This window comes from Artibeus jamaicensis, unplaced genomic scaffold (assembly GCF_021234435.1).
Source record: "Artibeus jamaicensis isolate MK-2021 breed Jamaican fruit bat unplaced genomic scaffold, CSHL_Jam_final contig_354, whole genome shotgun sequence".
Taxonomy (NCBI): Eukaryota; Metazoa; Chordata; class Mammalia; order Chiroptera; family Phyllostomidae; genus Artibeus; species Artibeus jamaicensis.
The window spans coordinates 20,154,659-20,170,473 of NW_026521803.1; the positions used below are offsets into that span (position 1 = coordinate 20,154,659).

The window sequence follows — 15,815 nt, forward strand, 5'->3', positions numbered from 1 at the left end:
GAGAAACATCTGTATGTTCTCCGCTTATTGATGCTCATTGGTTGCTTCTTGTATATGCCCTGACTGGGGACTGAACAAAGGCCTTGATGTATCAGGGTGACACTCTAACCAACTGATCTACCTAGCTAGGGCTGAAGTTTTTTAATTAAAATTGTTTTATATTCAACTGTAACCTTTTGAATTAAGTCCATACTTTTTAAATGATTCTATTAGCTTATTAGCTATAAGTTTTGTTGGGCTATTTCACTGGCTTTGGGGATTACAGTATACATTTTTAATTTATCACAGCCTATTTTCAAAGGATATTTTCCCACTTCACCTATAATTTAAAGACCATTCAACAGTGTAAGTCCTCAAGGACAGGAGATAAGATAGTGCGGTGGTTAAAGCACAAATTCTGGAACCCAGTCTTGATCCTGCTACCTAACTGCTATAAACCCAGGCAAGATATGTATCCTCACTTTAAAATAGGAGCAATACCTATCTAGTGGCATTGTTGAGAAAATGAGATGGATTAGTACGTGTAAAGCACTCAGAATATTCCTAGTATGCAGTAAGCCCTAGATATGTGTTAGCTGTTATTACTGCTGTTTGGTCTAGTGCCCTTTGGAGTGAACCTCACATCATGGAGAGGTTGGAACAGGTGCATCTGCTGCTGACCTTGGTATACATGTAAGCAGGGCTATGGTGTAAGAAAGGTCCTCACTCTCTTTCATTAGATGTTTCTGTGACATTCACCAAGGGAAAGACTTTTTTTCTTTATATATTCCCTGGTGTTTGAGCGTGGTCATTTCTGCCTTTGAGTTCTTTCTGTCTGCTTTTCTATGGAAGTTTCATGATGTCCCCAGTGGGCAGACGGTTCCTTACCCTGTGTTGAGTTCACAGTAAATTTTAAATGAAACAAGCTAGTAATGTTTCCACAGGGTAAAAGATATTTAAGAAGTTTCACCTCCTGTGCTTATTTTAAGAAATTTCTTGAAGAGTCTTAAAAATTGTTTTTAGCAGAAGTTAACCAAAAGTTTCTTTTTTGTTTTAGAATTTCTGCAAGGGAGGAATAAAGAGTGCATCATTGAAGGATTTATGTCTTGAAGACAAAAGACGCATTGCAAATTTAATTAAAGAACTAGCCAGGTGAGACAAAACCTTACATGAAATGCATTATGATATAAGAGAGAAAATTCAAGAACTTGAAAACACATGAGTTTCATTTTCCTCTCTTGGTTATATGTCATATAGTGTGTCAAAACCTATATTTATATGTTTTAATTCAATGTAATATAATTATTACTTTTTTGTATTATTTTGAAATAATTTTAGGCTTATAGAAAAATTGCAAAAACATTGGAGGAATGAGGAACAGGTAGTGACTGCTAATGAGTATAAGGTTTCTTTGTGGGAAGACGAAAATGTTCTAAAATTATATTATGGTGATGTTTGCAGAACTCTAAATATACTAAAAGCCATTGAATTATACCCTCTAGTGGTTGAACATTATTATATGTAAATATATCTCAATAGAGCTCTTAAAAATTGGTATAGAGGGTCTCATACCTTTTACATAACTTTCTCTGAATTGTCAGAAACCATACTGCACTGGTCAGAAATTAACATTGGTACAATGTAGTGTTCACTAGCTACGGAGCTGTCGGATTTCACCGGTTTTTTCACTGACATATTTTTCTGTTCCAGGATCCTATTTTGTACTCAGTCTGCCTATTTCCTTAGTCTTCTCCCATGGGTGGCAGTTCCCTAGCCTTGCCTTCCATAGCTTTGATGCTTTTGAAGAACGTGGTCAGCTTTTTTGCAGTATTTCTTTCAATTTGGGATTTTCAGGGTGCATGTGATAACAGTGTTGCAATATGATGTGTTATATTAGGGGGGATAATGTTGAAATGTTGGTACTGGTGATTTTAAGTATGATAACTTGGTTAATGTAGAGAGTACGAGGTTTTTCTCCTGAAAAGTTATATTTTTCTGTGTGATTTATGAATATCATGAGGAGGTTCATGAAGACTATTCAAATACACCATTGTTTGTCCTGGGCTCTTACCCACTATTATAAGCATTGTTTCCATCGAAGGGACTTGTCTGGGACAGCTGTGTAGCTGTGATGTCCTAATGGTGACTTTGTATTTCCCCTGTTTATTTTGCATTTATTACTTGGAATTATTGTTTAAAGGTGAGCTATACCTTCTGCCCTACTTACTTTTGTTTATTATGTATTTCAGTATTTATTTTTTATTAGTAGCAGACTAAGGGACATTTAAAAATTTTTTTTATTTTGAGGTTTACCTGCAAGAATTAATAGAGAGGGAGAACCCATGTCCCTTTACCCAGTTTTCACAACTGGGAGTGTTTTGATTAACTATACAGTACAATATCACAATCAGGATATTTGATGAAATTCATCAACATTATGTAGATGTCACATGTACTCATTTGTGTGTATAATTAATTCTGTGCAGTTTTGTCACCCATGTAGATCTGTGTGCCGTCACACAGACACAAAACAGGTCTGTCACAAGGACACCGTCCTGCCCTTTTATAGATGTAACCACTTCCCTTCCTACCCCTCCCTGCTCCCTGGCAGCCACTGCTCTATTCTTCCTCCAATTTTGTCATCTCAACAATGGTCCGTAAATGGAGTCATACCCCTGGTGCAGCCTTTTCAGATTGACTCCCCCTCCCCCCAACTCAGCGTAATTCTTTTTGGATCTTTCGAAGTTGTTGTGTGTATTAATAGTTTGTTCCTTTTATCGATGAATAGGGTTCTGCATAAAGAATGTACCGCGGTTTATTTAACCATTCACCTGTTGAAGGTTATTTTGATTGTTTCCAGTTTTTGACTGCTACAAATGGAATTGCTATGAATGTATGTATAGGTTTTTGTGTGAATATAACATTGTCATTTCCTTGGGATATGGTGTCAAATGCATGCTCAGTTGCATTAAGAAATTACTGAGCTATTCTTGAAAGTGGTTTATCACTTTGCATTCTCACAGTAATGCAAGAGCAATCTAGGTGCTCTGCATTTTTGCTAATGTTATCATTGTTTTTTATTTTAGCCGTTCTGACAGATGTTTAGTGTTACCACATTGTGATTTTAATTGGCATTTCTACAATAGCCAGTGATGTTGGATGATGTTTCACAGGCTTATCTGCCATCAGTATCTTCCTCAGCGAAATGACTGTTCATCTTTTTTGCTCATTTCCTATTGAAATGTTTGATTTTATTGATTAATGAGTTTTGAGAGTTCTTTGTGTTTTATATACAAATATTTTATTGGATACATATATAATTTGCAAATACTTTTTTCTACTCTGTAGCTTGCCTTTTTATCCCCTTTATACAGTCTTTCATAGAGCAAAAGTTTTTAATTTTAATGAGGTTCAGTTTATCAATTTTTCATTTTATGCTTTGTGCTTCGATTATCAAGCTAAGAACTCTTGTGTGGTCTTAGTGCCTAAAGACTTTCTCCTGTTGTTCAGTTTGTTGGCATGTAGTTGTTAATGAGATTTTCATGTAATCCTTTGTCTTTCTTTCTGATTTTATTTATTTGGGTCCTCTCCTTTTTTTTCTTAGTGTGTCTGGTTAAAGGTTTGTCAGTCTCGTTTACCTTTTCAAAGAACCAGCTCTTGGATTCATTGACCTTTCCTTCCTTCCTTCCTTCCTTCCTTCCTTCCTTATTCTGGTTTTATTAGCCTGATAATATTAGCCTTATAAAATGAGTTAGGAAGTGTTCTCTTTTCTGTTTTATAGAAGAAACTGTATAAAATTGGTTAATTCTTCTCTAAATATTTAATAGATTTCTCCAGTGAAATAATCTGGGCCTGGAGATTCCTTTTAAAGAGTTTTTAAATTACCAATTCAGTTTTTTTAATAGTTATAAAATTATTCGAGTTATCTATTTGTCTTGATGGAGTTTTGGTAGTTTGTAGTTTTTGAGAATTTTCCATTTTTCTAAGTTGTCAAATTTATGAACATAAAGTTTTCCATGGTGTTCTCTTATTATCTTCTTAATGACTACAGGATCTATAGTGCCTCATTATGATATTATTGATTCGTACTTTCTCCCTTTTTTATTTTTGTCAGTTTTGTTAGGTTTATCAATTGTATTATTGATTTTTCAAAGAACTAGCTTTTTATTGATTTTTTCCTTTTTTTGTTTTCAATTTTATTGATTTTTACTCTTATTTCTCTTATTTCCTTCTGTTGCTTTGGATTTGTTTTGTTGTTTTTCTCCTTTCTTAAAGGGGAACTTAGAGACCATCCCTCTTTGCATGTGAGCGTTTAGTGCTATAAACTTTTCTAATTACTGTTTTCAGTGCTTCCCAGATATTTGATTTGTTGTATTTTCATTTTCATTCAGTTCCATGTATTTTTAAAAATTTCCTTTGAGGCTTTCTCTATGACCCGTGTATTATTTATGTAGAACTTTCTTGTATAATTTCCAAGTTTAGAGATACTCCTCTTGTCTTCCGATTATTGATTTCTAGTTTGGTTCTATAATGGCCAGAGAACAGCTTTTACATTTTTCGGAGGTTTGTTTTATGGCCTAAAATATGGTTGATTTTGGTAAATGCTCATGAGAGCTAAAAAATGTTTATAATTGTAACTCTCCTGGCTGACACCGAAAAAGTTGGTATATATGATCTTTAACATATTTACATTTTGATGTAATCATCCTGCATGTAACTAATCCCCCCTCACTCACTACTGCTGCTCCCTCTCCTGCACGAAAGCCTCCCTTCTCCTGCTAGAACTCTGACCCTCCGTGTCAGCCCTCCGTCCCCCCGCACCGCAACTGTCCTCTTCTCCCTGCCCTCCCACGCAGCAGTCCAGGCCATGTTCTGCCCAGATGCCCTTCTCCCCGCACTCTGCTTCTGACTCTTCACGTCCAGTGGTGCTCCTTCCTCTGCTTAGGCTGCAACCCCCTACACCAGGCTACCCTTTGCAGTATGTCCTCTGTACCTTTTTCTGCCTCTGGGCACCACATGTTGTTCTCTCCTGTGCTGATTCCCTCCTCACTCACCTTAGGTTCTAACTTTTTACCAGCCTGTGCCTTCTTGAGGATAACCCTTCTCCCTTTGCCTGGGCTCTGGTACTGCACACAGGGTTGCCTGTTGAGTTTACATCCTCTTTGTCCTCCTGGGGCTCTGAGGACCGGCTTCAAGTTAGCCCTTTGTGTGGTTGCTTTCTTCACTCTTTGTGGCTCCTCTATACCAGTACCCGCTCCCAACCCTTGCATAGACCCCTCCTCACTGTACTTGGGTGACACGGACCCCAGCTCTTGGGGTCCGCAGCTTTATAGATGAGAGAAGACAAATTCACACGGACTACCAAGTCCTGTGGAGGAAAAGGGATAGCATGGCCACTCTCTCAAGAGGAGAGCGTGCTGACCCTTGCCTTGACAAGCTTTTATTGCTTTTCTGGGCATATTACATTGAGGATGGTCCTTATTTACTATGCACAGGATCACTTCAGGTGGTTGCCTTTTACAGAAAACAAGGAAAGAATGTTGCTAATTACTCCAAAGAGAAGGATGTTGCAAATCAGGGGAAAAAGTGGTGGAACTGGTCACACTCTACACTTGGGAGGTTTATGACAGACTTTAGGAAATTACAGTAAGCACTTGTGCCTCAATTCAGGGTGAGGGAGTTTTAGCAAAAGCAAGTCTCATAGCAGCCTAGGTACAATGAAGGCCTGATTCCTCACAGGAGAACCTATCTGTGGGTGTAGGTCCTGTGCTTCGGACTTCGCTTTCCACTGGCATTTCCGAGTAAGAGTTGGGCCTACGCCATGCAGAACAGTCTCCTGTACTTGGGCTCTGAATCTCCATGCCAGCTCACTCCCACAACCTTTGCAAGGATACCCACACCGAGTGCTCAAGGAACTAATGATACCCATCCTCTTCCATGTAGATGGACACTCTTCTCATCTCAGTACCTGTGCCAGATACCCCTGAGTGTTGATGCCCTTCTCAACCTGCTTGGTCGCTGCTGTCCCACTAGACAAATCTGGTCACACGCCCTCTTGGTCTCACACTGATAGCAACTGTGCCCTGTCATGGTTTTAGGACTTACTTGTTCAAGAAAAAAAGGAAAAGTAGAAAATGAAGAAGACAAAGAGGAAATAAAAGTTTAACTTTTATTTTAGAAGAGAAAAAGGTTTTCTCTTTGAGTAAAGGGCATTTAGATGTATTTCCCTTTCATGAACACATTGTTTTATATTTAAATACTTTGCTTTCCAAATCTTGTCATTTAAAATAGGACAGAAACTTGGCTTTCTTTGTGTTCTGCTTACTTTGCCTGGTATATGGCTTTTTAAAGTAATAGACTTTTGAATAAATAGAGAATAATGAAAAAGTATTAACAGAAGAGTACTAGGAGGCTGAAGTTTTAAAAGTTGTTTTCATTCATGTCTTTCAGTAAAAATGAGGTATGAAAATTGAAGGTTGCTTTGTTTGTGATAAAGGTTAAACCCAATGGGGAAAGTGTCAGAAAATTGAAAAATCTTTATGTATTCCTACGACATATTCAAGTGTAGCAAATTTAAAAGAATTTCAGCTGCAGGGAAGATTCACCAACATTATCTTAGGGGAAAGGTCACAGAGAGCACTTAGCACCCAAAACGGAAATGCACTATAAAAGCAAAGTGAAAACTGTAACTTCTTTTTAACAGTGTCTTTGAGGTGAAAAGCATTCTTACCAAAGCATTAACTTTTTGTTTTTAACTGGTTAAAATGAGGCCATGTTTTAAAATGAAAACATGGCCTCAACTTTAACAGTGTCAATGGGAAAAGTGGGCATGTCTGAATTCCAAGACCAACTTACAATGAAACAGTAATGAGAAAGTTTATAGCATTAACTGCTCACATTAAAGAATGCTCACTTAAGAAACACGGAAAAGAACAAAGTAAATCCAGAGCAACAGAAGAACAGAAATAACAGAGATAAGAGCAAAAAAAATCAATAAAATTGAAAACAGAAAAATAGAGAAAATTCAGTACAGCCAAGCCAGTCTTGGAGGGCTCTATTGAGAATCTAGCCCCGAGGTCCTTTTCAGTCAGTAATCTGTGTTGGTACTGTGTGTGCAAGTATCAGAACGAAGCGTATAGGGCTTATTGATGTTTTTAAACAAAAACAAATATTAGAAGATATAAATAACATTTAGAACTGGCATAACAGGTTGGAGACATGCATTCATTAAACAGTATATAAGACAGTAGTGACAAGTGCAGGTGATTATGTGCTGAAGAATAAAACTAAATTAGAAATTCATTTTAGAGAAGGACTTACTGGTTAGGCATAGTGTATTAAAAGAATATGTATGGTTCATAGGTAAATTTAACCTGAGCATGAGCAAGCAGTACTGTGCTATTTGGCTAGAGACCAAATATGTACATTTAATTTAAAAAACCTAGTATGACTTTTTAATAATGTGCAAATGCCTTCTAATAATTTGCATATAATCAGGGAACTTTTCTTACCTGTGATAAGCACACTAATAAAATAATGGAATACACATACAAATTAATAGGCTAATAGAGAATAGATACCAGAGATTTTTGAATTATTTAGTTAGTGGAAGAGGTGACTTGATATATGGGTTTTGAGTAAATGAGGGCATTTTGCTGAGGCGTCTAGTATTTGATTTACATTTACAGAAGGATGAGTGAAATATTGATCTTTTTCAGAGGTATAAGGCTAGAGAGATTTCTTTTTGTTCAAGATTGCTGAATTAAGTGACCTCAGCAAGTCTTTTACAGTAAAATTAATGCATTGTTTGCATAGATGGTAAAAACTGTCATTTATGGGGACTTGAAAAATGATTGGCTTTGCAAAATATTGTAGTTTGTGCTGAGAGATGATAACTTCCTTATGCATGCATTTGCATTTGTTTTTTTTTTTTTTTTAACTGAGATTTTTTTAAGATGGGGGAGAACACCCTAGAGCAGCGGTTTCCAATATCTGGCTATTTGGTTGGGGGCACTAACCTCTTTTCTATAGATTATCAAATTTTAAAAAAGACAACAGCCAACATGACAATAGCTGTCTGTTGTGAATGAATCAAAATTATGCCTATTTTTTTTCATACGGGCAAGAAATAAAATATATTTCCAGTGTGCCGCAGACTTTTAGTAATTAGTTTGTGTGCGCCTTGAGAAGAAAACGGTGGAAAATTGCTGCCATAGAGTAATAAACAAACTGGACTATAGCTTAGTTTTTAAAAGAAAAAAGTTTTAAATAATCTTGGCCACACTGCATTTTTTTGATGTATATGAGCCATATTCAAAAAATTCTAAAAAATTTTCTCCTATTTCTTGTCCTGTGCCTGCATTGTCAAAGCATGCATGGTTCCCCGGGGAATACTGGTCCACTGACTCATTTGAAGACAGGCTTCTTTTGGAGGCTCGGATACTGATATTTCCCAAAGGACAGTTTGCTGGTACTACTTGACATTTCTCAGAAGAAAAATTGGAAGTGTAGCACCATTAGTCTCCCATAGAAAAATGGGTAGATCATTATTATATGTTTATTCTACTCTTTTAGTTTTTTTAAACTAATCATAACTTTTTTGTTATAATTGAATGTACATTGCAGTGCAATAAAATATTAGGACTTTAATTTTTCAGTGATTTAGTTCCCTTTTGAAGCCTTGTGGAATTTTTTGTGTAAATGGTATTTATAACAGATTATATAGAACATTTCAAGAAAAAATAAGGAATTTTTCATCTGTTTTAGGTGCAAAGCATACTCTGAACTTCAGTTTATGTCGACACTGTAGAATAGTTAGTATGCCAAAATTTATTTTCATATTGTCCATTCTAAGAATTCTATAATTCAAAGAATATTTTGGGAGTAACTCATATGTACTCAATAATCTTTCTCTTAGTTCTGGCCAGATATTACTTGCTAAAAGAGGTTAACTGCTCTGTTGTATTTTCTTCCCTTTCCTCATGGCTTCTAGAAACATGTACAGCGCTGTATGGATGTGAACAGTCTCCTTGAGCTTGCTAGGTCTACTCAGAGTATTCTGCTGGGTCTACTTAGAGTCATGCATGGGCCATATTTTGATTCTGAAAAGTTGAAAGAGCACAACTGTAGGCACGTGTGATACACAAGTACAAGATCTGTCCATAAGGTATCCAGCCATGTACTATGAAAAATAGATACAAGATAGATACAGTAGAAGAACATAAAAGATATAAGAAACATGGTACATAGAACAGTGACACCTCAGTCCCCTTCAAAGTAGACAGACACCTCAGTCCATTTCAGAGTTGGCACCTCACACAGTTCTTGCAGTCACCATCAGCTGCCCTGCTATATTTTCTTAAATCTCATTGACAATCTGAAATCTCTTTTCCTTCAAAGGTGATTTTAGTTTTGGGAAAAGCCAGAAGTTTCAGGGTGCCAAATCTGGGCTGTAGGGGAGCTGAGTCACCTGGGTGATTTGATGTTTCAGCAAAAAACTCTGCATGAGATGTGATGCAGTAAGTGCTCACATTGTCGTGATGAAGCTGCCAATCAGCAGTTGCTGGGCCCTTCTGAATCATTTGAATAGTTTCCATGGAGGAGTGTTCAAGCTGAATGCAAAATCTGATGCAGATTCGTGGCTCTACTTGTTCATTTTGAATGTGACAGCCACACAGTACACGTGTTCACTCATCAGAGTCTACCACCCCCCACTGACTAATACAATGAAGTTGTTATTGTCCACACATGTGCAGTCCAGTCCACTGTCCTTGGCTGCCAGGTTATGTGATTTTGTGCAGACCATTCTTGTTATATTACCAATGGCAGGACTTTTTCTGGACAGACCTTGTGTATACAATAGCTTTTCATTCATTTCTCAGGCAGCTTTCTGTCTGTCTTTGTTTTTAGCCTTGGCCTTTCTATGATTATTAGTCTCTTTCATAGTTTATTTTTTAAATACTTATTATAATGGATTCAGATTTCTTAAACCTGAAATCAACAAGAGAAAGGAAGACTCATTGACCTAAGGGAAGAGTTAAGAGCAGAGGTTACCAGAAATTTTTATAAAACTACTTATCTAGGTTGCTGTCTCAAAATTGGAACATTTGACATTTCAGACTTGATTATTCTCAAGTTAGTGCTTTATAACTGAAAGTGTTTATTCTTATATTAATTATCAGCTTTTACTTGAAAAACAATTAGATCATTTACTGCAAGATAATCTACTTTTGCAAAATATTTGTGGAAGACATAATAACTTTTTGTCATTTTATGTTATGCCAAATTTTTTGCTAGTAGTTTTTAAAGTAATTGATTAATTCAAGATATAACAAAGAGAACTGAATAATATTGAACATTTTATTCAATGTTATCAATATTCGATTATTCAATATTATACTAGCTCTACTAGAGCCCAGAAAAATGACATCTTTAGTCACTCTATAGCTTATTCCCCCCGCTAATTTTAGCATACTTGTAATTATACAAATATTAAAACCATCATCTTATTCAAAAAATAAAATCACAGATAAAAGTAAAATCACTCTAACATTCCACTCCTTTCCACCCTTACTTTCTTATATGTGTGCTATTTACATTTGGGTGGAATTTTTTTTTTAACATTTTACTTTGAAATAATTTTAGAATAAAAAATTTACAAAGTTAGAATTTTCATATTTACTTCACTCAGCTTTCCATACTGTTAACATTTTGTATAACTGTAGTACAATTATCAAAATTGAGAAATTAATAGTGGTGCAGTACTATACCTAACTATAGACTTTATTCACATTTCACCAACGTCACTTTTTCTGATCTGAAATCCAGTTCAGTCATTGTGTTTAGTTGTCAGTTCTTCTTAGTCTTTTATAATCTGTGATAGTTTTTCATTCTTTTATAACCTTGACACTAGTCAGATATTTTGTAGAATGTTCCTTAATGTTCTGGATTTATCCATCTGGATATGGATTTATCTGGTACTTTCTCTTGATTAGAGTCAGATTATGCATTTTTCGCAAGTTCTTATGTGGATGTTTTATTTCTTGGGTATATACCTAGGAATGGAATTGCTAAGTCATATAGTAACTCTATGTTTAACCTGTGTAGGAACCACCTGACTGTCAGGGTGTGGGCACCATTTTACATTCCCACCAGCAGTATATGAGGGTTCCAATTTCTCCACAGCTTTTCTAACATTTATTATCTGTCTTTTTGATTGTACCATTTTATTTGGTATAAAGTGGCATTTAATTGTGGTTTTGATATACATTCCTAATGACTAATGATATTGAGCATCTTTTCATGTGCTTGTTGGTATTTGCATATCTTCTTTGGAGAAAAGTCTATTCATTCAGTCCTTACAAATTGAGTTGTTTTTTTTTGTCTTTTTGTTGTTGAGTTCTCAGAGTTCTTTATGTACTGTATTTATAAGTCCCTTATCAAATAAATTGTGTGCAAAAATTTGGTCTCATTCTGCATATTGTATTTTACTTTCTTTTTTCTTGATGGTGTAATTTGAAGCCCCAAAGTATTTAATTTTGATGAAGTCCAATTTGTCTACTTTTTTATGACTTGGGTTTTTGGTGTCATATCTGAGAAACCATTGCCTAATCCAAGGTCATAAAGATTTATACCTGTGTTTTTTTTTCAAGAATTTATAGTATTAGCTCTTACATTTTGGTCTTTGATTCATTTGCAGTTAATTTTTGTGTATAGGGTAAAGTAGGGAGAGGACTGAGTTTAGTTTTAGATTTTTGCATGTGGATAGCAAGTCCTCTCGTCACCATTAGTTGGAAAGGCTATTCTTTCCCTTTGGTTTTCTTGGTACCTGGTTGTAAAATGAGTTTGCTGTAAATGTGAGTGTTTATGTTTGTTCCACTGATCTGTATGTCTGTCCTTACACCAGTACCACACTGTCTTGATAACTGTCATTTTCTAGTAAGCTTTGAAACTGGAAAATGTGAGTCCTTCATCTTTTTCAAGGTATAGTTGAGTCCCTTTCATTTTTTTAAAAGATTTTATTTATTTATCTTTAGAGGAGAAGGGAAGGAGAGAGGGAGAGAAATACCAATGTATGCTTGCCTTTCGTGCATCCCCTGCTGGGAACTGGCCTGCAACCCAGATGTGTGCCCTGACTGGGAATCAAACCGCGATTGTTTGGTTTGCAGGCCTGCACTCAATCCAGTGAGCTACAACCAGCCAGGGTTGAGTCCCTTTCATTTTCATAAGAATTTTCAGATTAGACAGTCTTGTCAATTTCTGCAAATAAACCAGCTGAGATTTTGATAGAGATTGAGTCAAATCCGAAGATCAGTGTAGTACTGCCATCCTTGTCATGCTGTCTTCTAGTCATGAACGTGGAATGTCTTTCCATCTACTTAGATCTTTAGTTTCTTTCAACAGTGCTTTCTAATTTTCAGTATATAAGTATTGCTTCTGTTGAATTTATTCCTGTGTATTTTATTTCTCTTCATGCAAATGTAAATTTAACTGCATTTAAATGTAAATGTTTCCTTAATTTGGGTTGGGGGAGTTTGTTCACTGCTAGTGTATAAACAATTGATTTTTGTATATCGACCTGTATCCTGAAATCTTAATGAACTCTTTCATTAGTTGTAATAGTTTTCTAGTAGATTTCTGAGATTTTCTGTGTCCAAAATCATGTCCTGATATAGAGATGGTTTTACTTCTTCCTTTAAAATTTAGATGCCTTTCATTTGTTTTTTCCTACCTTATTACCCTGATTATAATCTCCAGTGCAGTGTTGAATCGAAGTGGTGAGAGCAGATATCCTTGTTCTGGTCATGATCATAGGAGGAAAGAATTCAGACTTAACATTAATACGGTATTACATGTAGGTTTTTTGTAGATGGCCTTTTTCAGGTTGAGGAACATTTTACCTTCCTATTTTTTTTTTTTTTAATTTTGAATCATTGGGTTTTTTCAAACTCTCTTCTATATTCATTTAGATGATCATGTGGTTTTTGTCCTTTATTTTCTTGATATATTGTATTATCGATATATTAATTGATACTTGAGTATTAAACCAACTTTTCATTTCTGGAATAAATCCTAGCTGGTTGTGGTATTTTATCCTTTTTTATGCTGCTGAATTCTGTTTGGTAGTATTTGGTTGAGGATTTTTACATCTACATTCATTCAGTATTACTCCGTAGTTCTTAGAACCCTTTTCACGTCGATTGCTGTCTGTGATTTCTTAAAGCACCTCTGTTCCTTTAGACAGTACATTTTAAACAATGGCCAAATGTTAAAATTTGTAAAGAGGATATCAAGGTGATTTCACAGAAATGTTTTTTAATGATGAAAGCCATTCTTTTTATTACGCGTTTACTTTTTAAAAAATCCTCACCTGAGATTATGTTAGTTGATTTTTAGAGAGAGAGGAAGGAGAGCGAGAGACAGACAAGACGGACATCAATGTGAGGGAGAAACATCAGTCAGTTACCTGACATATGGGCTCCAACTGAGGATCAAACCCACAACCTAGGTGTGCGCCCTGAGCAGGAATTGAACCTGCAGCCTTATGTTGTGTGGGACAACACTCCAACCAAAGAAGCCACCCAGCCAGGGCCACTTACTTTTGCTTGAAAACAATATGGCCCTTTCTGTGCTGCATGTCCGATGAAATCTGTTTTTTCCTTCTCCAATTCTTACCCACTAAACTGATATTCAGGATTAATAAAATGCAGCCAGAATTATCCAGCTCTCAAATGCAAGATGTTAAATAAGGGAAGAAATTAATTGAGTTGACCCCTGGGTGAGCTGTAATTCTCTTCGGGATAGACGTTTTGCGGACTTGACCTTGTCTTTCACATTAGTGTGTGAGTACCCTTTCCTGGAGTATCTAAAAGAACATCAGGGGTTTGCATAGCCACATAATAAATCTCTTTCTAGAACATTAGTTTTACTAAAAAATTTAGAATACATGGGTCTGGGAAAACTTTTAGAAACAGAAAAGATCGTTGTATGGAGAAAAATATAAAATATTCAGGGATATTTGAGCTAAACCATAAGATTTCAAAGAAATTCAGTATTTTCAGCACAATTTTCAGCCCAACCACCCAATTATGAGGGTATAGATTCTCTGTTTTTGTTAGATAACAGTACATTTTGTGGAAGTTTTTGAGAAATACTCAGAGGCATTAAATAAATGCTAACAATCTTACTTTATGAATAGGCTGTTGTCCTCTTTGTAAATAATTAATAAACCATCTCTGGGAATATCCTTTTGTCAGTTTTGACTTTTTTGTCCTATTAGTTAAATATTTCCCTTTTTTATACTTAGCTTCTCATTTTGTTAATTAACTTGTTGCTATACTTTAAATGAGATAGAGGATTAAGTCTTTTTATGCTACTTTGTGGTCGGAGAATGCTTTGAATGAAAAATGTAGATTACAATACCAGATATTTTCTCTAACACATACCTCATGGGAAATATTATTGAACATAAATTAAACAAGAAGACAGATTTCATAGTGAATGTCAAATCTTGAGGTGATTTTATTGGCAAGTTCTCTGCATTCAAAAGCTGTATTAATATACTTGCTTATATTAACTATTTTAATGGGCCACAAAGAAGCCCTGTAAGTTGCACTGTGTTGCACTGTGTACCCATCATAGCTTGTTAATTTTATAGCCTTCCAGAGCATAATAATTGCTAAAGGGTAGTCTAATCACAGCAGCGTAACAGAAAAGACCAAAAAAACCCCCGTTTAAATAGGGTAGTGATAATTTTTCTGGATAGAGCAGTTTAAGTGTCCGGAAAAGCTCCTCACAGACTCTGGCATTGTGGGATGTGTGTACAGGCAGTTGTGCCCAGCGCCCTAGAGTTCCCATGGAGCTCTTTCAGTTTGGACAAAGGGACTGAGTAAATGTTGGGGTGCACCTTTGTGCTCTGACCTGCCCGGCTCTCGAGATAGCCTCTGTGTTGAGTGCAGTGTTAAGGGAAATTTGACAGTCTACAAGGCAGGAGCATAAATCCTCTGCATATAGATATATTTGTTGTTTGTTTAGTTGTCTGGATTCCTTGTAATTATATCAGTTTTAGAGATTACCTTCTTAGAAAGAAGGGCCTCAGTTCTATTCATCGGTCTAATATTATGCTAATCATAAATAATAGGGTTGAGAAAATGATTTGAATGTCAGGATAAGCGAGAAGAAATAAACTTATTTTATTAACACTGCTGTGTGCCATGCATTTCACACAAATTATTTCAAAGAAAATGCAGTCAACTCTTAAACACTCTAAAATTCTAATTTTTATTCTGTTTTATTGACATCATTGATTTCAATATTTCCACCAGAAGGCTAGCAAGAAAGGAAAAGCTATAGAGTTCGTGTCATTCAGAAATTGTTCTGGTAGAAGAGGATTCTGGGAGAAACAACTTTAGGAGCTCAAAGGAAAGGTTTGGATTCCCTGTGGATTTCACTTACACGCATCCCTGTGCGAACCTGTAGGATAAATGTGTGGTGCTCTCTCTGGGGAAACAAGCACGAGTAACAGAAACTCAGGGCGAACATCTGAGTGCACAGGGTATCGTGAAAATCAGGGTTCTCATTTTAAATAAGTTTGAATGTTGTTTAGTTGTTTCTCTGGGGGGTTTTAAAGCGATTTGTATTCCTTTATTGTTCTTGTTAAGGACCACCCCTTTTTGGTAGGATCGAATTGAATGCTTTTCAGAATTAGACATTAAAGAATCAAAAATTTGGAGTTAGCATTTTTAACTTTAAAATTCTTTTGGATTAAGAATAAATGTAGTGTAAAATTTTTATGTTCATGCCATGTTTTTACTCTAGCCTAGTCATTTGTATGTCAC

General features: G+C 35.8%; 1 protein-coding gene across 3 annotated transcripts in view; it reads left to right on the top strand.

Annotated features, from left to right (window-relative positions):
* The window catches only part of KIAA1328 (KIAA1328 ortholog), a 229,518-nt gene that overhangs the window by 8,989 nt on the left and 204,714 nt on the right, over positions 1 to 15,815 (top strand). For all 3 annotated transcript variants that reach the window (XM_037154525.2, XM_053664401.1, XM_053664402.1), the window contains exon 4: positions 1,037 to 1,131. In XM_037154525.2, coding sequence (XP_037010420.2) covers positions 1,037 to 1,131 — 95 coding nt within the window. The remainder of the gene's footprint in view (positions 1 to 1,036; positions 1,132 to 15,815) is intronic.